At 41.2% G+C, this 10304-nt stretch overlaps 1 protein-coding gene across 1 annotated transcript; it reads right to left on the bottom strand.

Moving 5' to 3' along the window:
• Positions 1 to 905: 905 nt before the first annotated feature.
• apol (apolipoprotein L) lies at positions 906 to 9744 on the bottom strand. The gene is made up of 5 exons (XM_079521156.1): positions 9629 to 9744; positions 9198 to 9258; positions 7153 to 7749; positions 6895 to 7014; positions 906 to 1872 (listed from the first exon to the last, which is right to left on the bottom strand). The coding sequence occupies exons 2-5, from the start codon at positions 9248 to 9250 to the stop codon at positions 969 to 971; spliced, it is 1674 nt and encodes a 557-aa protein (XP_079377282.1). The 5' UTR covers positions 9251 to 9258; positions 9629 to 9744; the 3' UTR covers positions 906 to 968.
• Between the last annotated feature and the right edge of the window lie 560 nt (positions 9745 to 10304).

Raw genomic sequence — 10304 nt, 5'->3', positions numbered from 1 at the left:
AAATAATTCTTCATTAGGAGTTTAAATAGTATTTTAGAAACAGCAAAAGCTGTACATTGTTGCTACTGTTTAATTAGCTACTACCACGCAGCTAGTACCGTTACACAGTGTTGGGCAATATTACTTAGGAGAGTAATATGTTTACTTTACTTATTACTCCTTAGAAAAAGTAATATTACATTACTTATTGCTTGGAATCAAGAGTAATATTACATATTACTTTATATTACTTTTCACCCGGGCCCCTTCCACCCGCAAAATAACACAATCTGTTTAGCCAGCTCATTTTACAACTGAATCCAATTCATTGGAATAAGAAGTCTCCAATCAGCCAAACTGAATAATTGCAGGAAAAACAAAAATACACTTTACTATTTATTTCGATGCGAATTAGCACAAAAACCCAACCCTCATTGAGGGCTTATGGTAGGGGAAATGGCCAATAATGCACTTTTGCACAAAATAACACCTGGACCTCTTTGGTGGGGACGTAACAACTACAAATAAAGGTAAGAAAGCCTTCTAGCATGGAATTCTCCTTTAAGAAGAGTCACCAATCAGCCAAAAAGGCTATAAAATAATAAAGCAGAAATCTCTCTCTACCTTTTAAATGAAATGTTTTCAAACAACAAAACAAAAACAAAAAAGTAATATGTAATATGTGCTATTTTTTACAAAGTAAATAGTAATAATATTACTGTTTTGGCAGAGTAATAACTTACTTTACTCGTTACAGTAATATGTAACTAATAACTTGTTACTGCCCAACACTACCGTATAAGCCTGTCTGTCCAAAAGATTCATTTGATAAAGACAATGCGAGCACTCGTCAGTTGAATAGTTCACTGTGCACTGTTCTGGCAGAAAAGATCACCAGCACTCACTTGGTCCTTTTAGGACAGCAGCAGATCACACACTGACGTTTCAGCCGACAACCTTCCTCATCCAAAAGAATCAAGAATCAATGTTTATGAATAAAATGGCAGACCAAGGTTAATGTTCTTCTTTGCTGTTGTCAACCTGCTTTCACACAGAGAGTCATGTATCTTCTTCCATGAGTCCAGCTCTGAACGCCACAGTGAAGCTCTGGCTCGGATGAACTGTGAGACTTCGCTCTGGCTGCCTTTAGCCAGACTCATGCTGTCTTTGCAGATGAACATGATGTCAAAACCAATGAAAAGGGCATTTACAGCGATGAAACCAGCCCGAGCTGATTTGGAAAGGGCTAATGTCCCTTTGGCTGCTGCCTGGCCTATTTCTGGAATGTCGGAGGCTACCCTGGGCACATTGCGAGCTGCTTTGCCTTCCTGGAGCAACACTTTCAGACCAGAGGCACTATCAATTATAGAATCAATGCCTTTTCCAACAGAAGCAGCGTTTCCAATGATATTCCCTACACCCAGGACCACGTTCACTTTGTCCTCTGCCAGTGTGGTGTTTGCTTTATTGGACACCTCTTCTAGATATTCCTGGATGCTCTTCACATCTTCCATGAAATTGCGAAATGCCTCATTGGCTCTCTTCTGTTGTGTCTTATTTACAGCGATCTCTGTGCCTGTGGTGACTGCACTGTTGACTCCACTGGTAACAGCTAGCCCTACCCCAGTCAGGGTTAGAGCTAGGGACACTCCGGCTGTTACAGGGATCAGGGCCAGACCAACAATGGAGAGCACGCCTCCAACTACCCCCACTGAGCTACCTGCTACACTGGAGATCTGAGCACCCTTCTTCATCCTATCTAGCTTCACAGCACTTTCCTCCAGTTCAGTGAGAAACTGCAACATTCCTGTTTGGCGCTCGCTGAACTCCTTGATGAAGCCAGAGGAGGAATCATCCTGGAACAAGAACGCAACTCTAAAGTGCTGGTCCATCCTGACAAAGAATGGAGAACAAAGAATAACAAGAAAATAAAGAGATTGAACATGATGTGCATTTTTGATCCCATTGCTGGAAATGTCCAGCTTTTTCTAGTCTACCGTCTACATTGATTGCTGTTTAATCTCTGCCATAGCCTCCCACTGTGTCTGGAAAAACTGTGTCTGGAACAAAGGTATAGTTATTTTAACCCTAGAACACTAAACCCGGGTGATCTTCACCCGGACAATTATGTTTATGTGATTTTCATAATGTTGCTGATGTCTGAGGTGGGACAGTATGCTCATGTGACATCATAGAAGGTAGGTCTATTTCCCTGCTCACAATTTCACATCCCTGCTTTTTTCTACAGGCAGGTGTTCGGGTGACTTTCACCCAGGAATGGGTGGACCAAAGGAGAAGTTTCCAGCTCCATTATTTTTAATGCACGATATATAATCGGCATGAGAAATATCTTTATGGAATTTATTTTATCGGGTGAAATAAACCCGGGTTTAGTGATGGTGCGTGTTATATGACCATGGGTCATATGTGTAGGTTTCTTCCCTCTTGGTGTGGGTGTGACTGAGTGAGTGACTGAGTGATTACCAGCTTGTGTGAATGGTGAATGAGTGGTTGCTGAGTGTGACTGGCTGAGTGGTGGAACCTCACAGGTGATTGGCTCCTGGCTTCCTGGTCTGGAGTATTAAGCTGCCTACCATCAGACCTTCAGATGTCTTCCTCCATGCCAGTCTCCCAACAACACCAGTCTGGTGTTTGAGTGCTTTTAGCTAGCCATTACCAGTATTTTAGGACGTTTCACTGTCAACATGGTTTACTCCCGGTAATGTAGGGGTGGGTGTCCTTTCCTTTGGTTTCCTTGTTAATGTGTTTCTTTAGTTGATGTTAGGTAAGATACCTGTGTTTGTTTTGTGTATGTAAGCATAGGTTTGTCTTTTAGTGTAGTAATGTTCTGTACAGGTGCCCACCCTGAGGTAATTTATCCCATGTATTTTGATGTCACTGTAACTTATGTAATAAACCATTGTACTTTGGCTTTTCAACTGGTGTTGGCTGGTTATATTTGGGAACTAGGTAGGAGGGAGACCACTTTTGTGTTACACCTGGTGACCCCTAGGCCGGGTCGTAACATAATTGGGGGCTCGTCCGTTCTTTTGGTCGTTAAAAGGGAACCCGTTAATATTGGGATTTCTTTTTTTCTTTACCAAAAGTTTTTTTTTTTTTTTTTTTAAATAGTTTAGCTTGTACTGTGTTAAGTTTGGTCTCTCTTGTTTGGTTGTTGCTAAAACAGAGCCCATACTGCAATATGGTGACTTTTTTTTTGGTGATGTTTGGTTAAGCTGCATTCGTTCAAAAGAAAGTAACATGATGTTTTTCTTTTTTTTCGGTCCTGTCTGTGATCGGCTGGAGTTGCAGTGGTAGGTATGTTGCTCGTATTTTTTTGCACCTTAAGTTTGGTTAGTTTAGTATAGGTGATTTGGACAAACTAAAAGCTGTTAGATTGCCAAATTTCTTAGAATCTCTGTGGGGGGGCTGCTGGGAGGCGATATAGACAAGGTTGGTGTCGGAGCTGTTAGTTCGATGTGGCTTTCTGAGTGGGGCATCTGAGAGACGGACGGTCAGTGCAACTGGTTGGATAGGGGGGGAGGATGAAGCGGAGGCTGAAGATTCTTCCCTGGGTGCTGCCAGGAGTGCTGACCTGCCGAAAAAGGCTGGGGGGGTTCTGGGGAACTAGGGATAACCCTTTGGGGGGTGAGTCCCGATAGGGCGCCGTCTGCGACGCCTGCTCCCCGGCCTGATGAGATGACCCAGCCATGGGAGAGAAATGCCGGTCCGGAGCGCGGTGCTCCTGCTCTAAGGCCACCACCCAGAGATTGCCTTGGTCCCGTTTGCTGCAGAGAGGGTGAGAGTGGATTCTGCTTTTCAACGTTTATGTTGAATGTGTTGCTGCCACGGGAAGATTGGCTTAACCCGTGAGGAGCTTGTGATACTAAATAATGGTGCAGAAAGTCGAGTCATATAGCTGCTTTTGCCCTCCGTTCAGTTGTGCTGGTAGCGCACTAATTTTGATATGATGCAGTGGTGCTGCGATCGTTCGTATTTCTGTAATCCATAACCTTATACGGACGAGGGTGGATAAGAAATGCAGGGAAATGTTATTTGGCCGTGTTGTGGTGTGTGCAAACTCCGGAGGCTGGCACCCACAGCAGCAGTCAAACCTCGTAGCGTTTTTTTTTTTTTTTTTTTTCAAGTTGTCCTATGTTGGACTCAGGTACATGTAGTGGTTGTGCATACAACCGTAGAGGTTAGTTAAACAAAGTGGTGTTTTATACCTCGTTCTTGGTCCGTTGGTGTGTAATTCAAACTAGCTCTGAAAGTGTGACAGGTTATTTTATAACCTGATGTTATGTACCAAAAGTTGAATGTAGTTTGGGTTTTCGTTGTTAGTTGGCAAGGCATTTACCACACAACAAAATGTGATTTCGATATAGGGTGTTTTAAACTGTTTTGTGATGAAATGTTTTAGCTATTCGGGTGATGAATAGAGACATTTTGTGATTAAATGCTTTAGCTATTCGGGTGAGGAATAGGAGCAGGGAAAGAGGTCTCAGTGGAGACACTAGGAGAGAGGGAATCTCAGTGGAGATAGGAAGAGGTCTCGTTAGAGACGATAGGAGGAAGGGGTTACCTTGAGTGAGGTCTCGATAGAGACGATAGGAGGAAGGGGTTACTTTGAGTGAGGTCTCGATAGAGACGATAGGAGGAAGGGGTTACTTTGAGTGAGGTCTCGATAGAGACGATAGGAGGAAGGGGTTACTTTGAGTGAGGTCTCGATAGAGACGATAGGAGGAAGGAAGAGAATATCACATTATGTTTTGTGTGTTTGTAATAAAAAAAATGAATTGGTTTGTGAATTCTCGTCAAATCTTAATTCATGTGTGAGAGGGTTAACATTTTCTTTGTCTTGGGCCATGTACTTCCTGGGTTCTTTTTCCCTCCTCTTAATTTGCTTCCAAGTACTAGTTGCTGAGGTGTGGAGGAAAGGGTGCAGGTATACAGGCCAGAGGGAAATGGAAATGTTTTTTTTTTCCCTCATTGGTGGTATGTGAGTATATGCTCTTAACATGGTGTTCAGTTTGCCTGATTAGAATAATTCACACATGGGAAGGGGTATTTTAAATATGTCTTGACGTACTAAATTGAATTGGTTTAATTTTTGATGTTTTTGTGAAGAGCATATTCACACTAAGTCCATTGTGGGGAAATGTCTACATTTTGTTTGTTCTGTGATAATGTGAAATCAAACATTTTATATTTATTGATGTATATTTTTTAGGAGAAATGTTTGATCTTAAGGGGGGAGGTGTTATATGACCATGGGTCATATGTGTAGGTTTCTTCCCTCTTGGTGTGGGTGTGACTGAGTGAGTCACCGTCTCCACACCTGAGCGCAAAACTTTCTTAAGCTGCGCACTTCTTAAGCTGCGCGCAGCTTAAATTCCGAGTTTTTAGACAGCTGGTGGATGGAAAAGAAGCTCCACCTCCGCCGAAGACTTGAGCGGAGGAGAGCGTTTCCGGGAATCTGGCCGTCGCGCAAGAATTCAGCGGAGGTGGAGCTTAATTTCCATCCACCAGCTGTCTAAAAACTCAAGCTTTAAGCTGCTCGCAGCCGAGAACGTGCGCAGCTCTTTTGACTGTGTGGCAGCACCTAGTGACTGAGTGATTACCAGCTTGTGTGAATGGTGAATGAGTGGTTGCTGAGTGTGACTGGCTGAGTGGTGGAACCTCACAGGTGATTGGCTCCTGGCTTCCTGGTCTGGAGTATTAAGCTGCCTACCATCAGACCTTCAGATGTCTTCCTCCATGCCAGTCTCCCAACAACACCAGTCTGGTGTTTGAGTGCTTTTAGCTAGCCATTACCAGTATTTTAGGACGTTTCACTGTCAACATGGTTTACTCCCGGTAATGTAGGGGTGGGTGTCCTTTCCTTTGGTTTCCTTGTTAATGTGTTTCTTTAGTTGATGTTAGGTAAGATACCTGTGTTTGTTTTGTGTATGTAAGCATAGGTTTGTCTTTTAGTGTAGTAATGTTCTGTACAGGTGCCCACCCTGAGGTAATTTATCCCATGTATTTTGATGTCACTGTAACTTATGTAATAAACCATTGTACTTTGGCTTTTCAACTGGTGTTGGCTGGTTATATTTGGGAACTAGGTAGGAGGGAGACCACTTTTGTGTTACACCTGGTGACCCCTAGGCCGGGTCGTAACAGTGCGACAAAAATTGGGTTTAGTGTTCTAGGGTTAAACCTTATTAATATATTTGTCATACTCTGGTTATACAGCACTTGACCAATTAGCACTCCTAGCCTGTCAGGTTGTTTACAATTTAGGCATTTAGCAGACACTCTTAATCCAGAGCGATTTACAGTAAGCAAGAACAAAAACAAGGTAATACATCAAATACATCAAAATAGTCATCATGAATCATAAGCTAAGAACATAACAGTTGAATATCTATATAATGAAACTACAGTATGCGTATACACTATAGAGTGCTATGTCTACATAAAATGCTAAGTTAAATTGAGCCTATGCATACGCCTGTGGTTGTCGAGGCAAGGGCAAGTGCTACAGTAAGTACTATGGGCTAAAATGGAATCTGGTTTTCAGACTAGGGCGGACTACAGTCTGCAGTTCTAATTGCTATGGGAAGTGCATTCCATAGTTTTGGAGTTTTGGGAATTTTGTTAAGATGTTTTCCTGTACAGTTTCCTTTACTTCTAGCCGCAATGCATACTGGTAGGAATTATAAAAAATAAACATTTCTGCACGCACGAGAGACTTGTGTCATGTCTAAGTAGTTGATGTTTCAGTGGATTACATACAGTAACACCACCAATGGGACTGCATTGACCTGACCTTTTTAACAGCACACGTTTCTAGATAAAACTAGATTAACCATATGACAGCAGTGATGGATTATTATGAATTATTTCTAATCCGAGTGAGAGTACTACCTGATATCAGTGAGCTGTGTGATACGATGGAGCATATCCAATATGTCAGCTTCAGACAAATCTGCAGGTAGTTGGACCAAGACTGTTGTATTCCTCATCTTCTGGAATTCTCTGACAGAGCTATGAACGAGAAGCTTTGCTCAGTTTTGGAATATGTTGAACTGCATTGTGCAAAATTAATATTTGTATTTTTTGCCATAAAATAAGAAAAAAATGAAAACCTGAATGCAGTTTGATCGTGATGAGTGCTTAACATACCATCTGTCCATCATGTCACAGATAGCCTGTGTAATACACATGTATTGGTCCAGATACACCGAATGCACTTCCACATTATGAAGGCTGGGAGAGAAGAAGCTACCAGCTTCTCTCTTAAACTGCAGGAGGAGTGGGCAGATCTGGATTGCAGCAGTGATGACAGCCTGAACACTCTTAATGCTTGTCCCCTCTGGCAACTGTAAAACCTGGTTCTTCTCCACAAACACATGCAGAGAGGTAACCGCCAGGGTTTCCACAGCATCCGCAAACCTGTTCAGCTTCTCCAAGCCTTCTATAGTGTCCTTGAGAACCAGATCAAGCTCCTTCTCCAGCTGCTCACGTCTTCTATCTGAGGTCATCAGGGTCATCTTGCTCTTCATGTATTCTCCCAACGCCTTGCCTCTCTCGTTGGATTTGGTGACATGGTCAATGCTCAGATTAATTCTATCTGCCCTTTCTTTGATGTCCATCATCATGTTCTTCTCTGCTGTCCTCTCACGCTTCCATCTTGAAAGTGACAGACAGAATTCTCTCACTGTTGCAATGTGACTGAGGGTGTCGGAGGTGTACTGGCACAAAGACTCCTGCAGTTCCTCTCTGTAACATCCAATGACAATATGACATTTCTTTAGGAAATCATTTTCAAAGGAGATACTGTAGGAAGTGGGAAAATGCCATTTATCAGAAATTTCCCAAATAATGAGCTCCATGGGCAAGAACTGTTACTGACATTGAATGCCTCAACTCCTACAGTTCTAAGTGCTTATCAGGCCAGGGTTCAAATATAAAATGATTATTTTGGACATTGCTGCTGTGAAGATGTCTTTACGTTCCCACGGCATAAACCGTGTTATGATTGAAAAAAAAAAATGAAAAAAAAAAAAAAGGACAGCTTCTAGTGCAGAAAGTAGTTTTTTGCCACTCAGTAGGCGTTCCTGCATAACTTCCGGGTATGATGATGATGACACGCGCTAAGGCCTACTCTCTATTTCAGCGATCCCATGACCTATGCTCTAGCTTAGCACCATCATGTCATGTTTATGAACTGAATATATGGGACCTGAATGGAAACAAGGCCGCAAGGACTTTTCTTTTTTCACATTTAAACCAATGTGTGACTGTACTCTGTTGCTCTGATCTATTCAATCAATGAATCAAACCATGCACCCTTCCCAAAATATCATCTTTTAACACAAAATTACTCATAATCAAATGCGCAGCATCTTTTTTCTTTTTTTTACATTTTGATGCTATTGGGAAAGCAATGCATTAGGATATAATTACATTGCACGTTATGGGATCCAGAAGGTTTATTTGTCATTATCGTTATTACTTGAATTCATTGATCTGTAGTCTGCTTGGTGAGGATTCACACTTCACTAGTGATCCTCATGATAGAAAACGTGTCTGTGATCCATGTGCATATTTCCAAAATGTATACAAATACTGCCCTCTGCTGGTGTCAAACTCTCACGTCAACTAAGAGAAGCAACCTTTATTTAGTAACATATTAGCTGTTACTGCTTATATGCCATTTGCCAGTTATTTACCTACATGTAGGTCCAGCATCTTGTACCCTACTGGCACTGCAAAGTGCACATTTCGGGTTTAGGGCTAAGTTCATGTAAAAGAGAAGAGTTTACAGTGCACTATAAACTATAATACTTTTAAAGTCCTGTATATATGAATATATTTACAGTCTATAGAACAGTAAGTCCAGGGCATAGCAGCCACTTTGTGGCTACATAAAGGATATTTATTAAATATAGTATATCATATAATTAAATATTTATTTTTTCACAGAATCAAAGGTTTTATGGCCATGATTCACCATGCAGGAACCTGGATGGCTTGATTCTAGGCTTAATATAACTGATATAAATGAAAAAATGAATGGTGTTAGAGGACTAGCACCCCTCAAAAAAAGTAACATGCGTTGCTTTATCAGGCTAACATCTATTCAAAACACACATGGAACACTTGTATAGTCTAGCCAATTGGTCTGGATATGTCATGTTCACTTGTTTCTGTGTCTGAAAACTTACCGTTGCAGAGCATGCTTGCACTTTTTGTCTTCAAATTGTGGCCCAATATCCATTGTATCAACTGTGAAGATAAAATAGAATGAAATAATGATCAATCTTTTGAAGACATCAGATGACATTTTTTCTCTACCTTCAGAATCAAATGGTAGGCTATTTTGTTTGCCATGATCGGCAATGGAAACAACACCACAAAAGGACTTGTTTTGTTGCTATCCATTTTTAGACCAATGTGTTTGACGGTAGCATGCTCTGTTGCTGTTTTCACATTTATGTCTAATAAAGTATCCAATCAATCAATCAATCAATCAAACAAACAAACAAACAAACAAACAAACAAACAAACACACAACATCTGTCCCTCTTTTCCTAAGACACTCTGACCATCACTCATAACAACGACCCCCAACCCCCAGTCAGGCCTGTAGACTCACCTCTTTTACAATAACTCTATGGTGATCCCTTGTCCCAGCACGTCTTAACTTCCTGGTATCACTACTACTTGTTGTATATTTCCTTGGATACTAGTGGTGTTATGCAGATGTGAAATTACTGTGGTGTGGTGTGTGTTGTGTTGTGGTTGGTGTGTCCATAGACATATAATACCTATGGGTGTGTCAGCTGCAGTGGGGGAAGGCTTAAGGGTGGCACCTGGTGCAACAGGTTTGTGTGGAATGCATTGTGCAGTGCTCCTTAGTGCCTGATTGGCTGTGAGGCTGAGCAGTGGTGGAAAAGGTAGGCTACTTGGTAAAAGTATCAATACTGCAATATAGAAATACAAGTACAACTTAAGTGCAGAATTCAAAATATGCTTTAATTAAAGTACAAACGCATTATGCAGAATGTCCCATTTCAAGTTTCAAATATATACAAAATATTTTGAAAATAGCACATCTCACAATGCATCGAATTGCGACGCATTGTGAGCTTGTAGATCGTCTATTTTCAAATATAGGGCTGAAGTGGTTACTGCATATTTTGTAATAATAATCAAGTAACTAGTAACTCAAGTTTTCAAATAAATATAGTGTTGTAAAAGTACAATATTTGCCTCTGAGATGTAGTGGAGTAGATGTAAAAGTATTGGAAATTGGAAATACTCAAGTGATT

This window comes from Electrona antarctica, assembly GCF_951216825.1.
Source record: "Electrona antarctica genome assembly, chromosome: 14".
NCBI classification, from domain to species: Eukaryota; Metazoa; Chordata; class Actinopteri; order Myctophiformes; family Myctophidae; genus Electrona; species Electrona antarctica.
The sequence above is the reverse complement of the archived record's forward strand: the minus strand, read 5'-3'. Positions and strand labels throughout refer to the sequence as shown.

Excerpts from the sequence above, each read along its gene's own strand:
- apol (XM_079521156.1), bottom strand. The coding sequence starts at position 9,250 with ATGGATATTGGGCCACAATTTGAAGACAAAAAGTGCAAGCATGCTCTG. Across the intron at positions 7,750-9,197 it reads TGCAAGCATGCTCTGCAACG|AGAGGAACTGCAGGAGTCTT; the intron begins GTAAGTTTTCAG and ends TGGATGTTACAG. Across the intron at positions 7,015-7,152 it reads TGTGACATGATGGACAGATG|CTCTGTCAGAGAATTCCAGA; the intron begins GTATGTTAAGCA and ends TCTCGTTCATAG.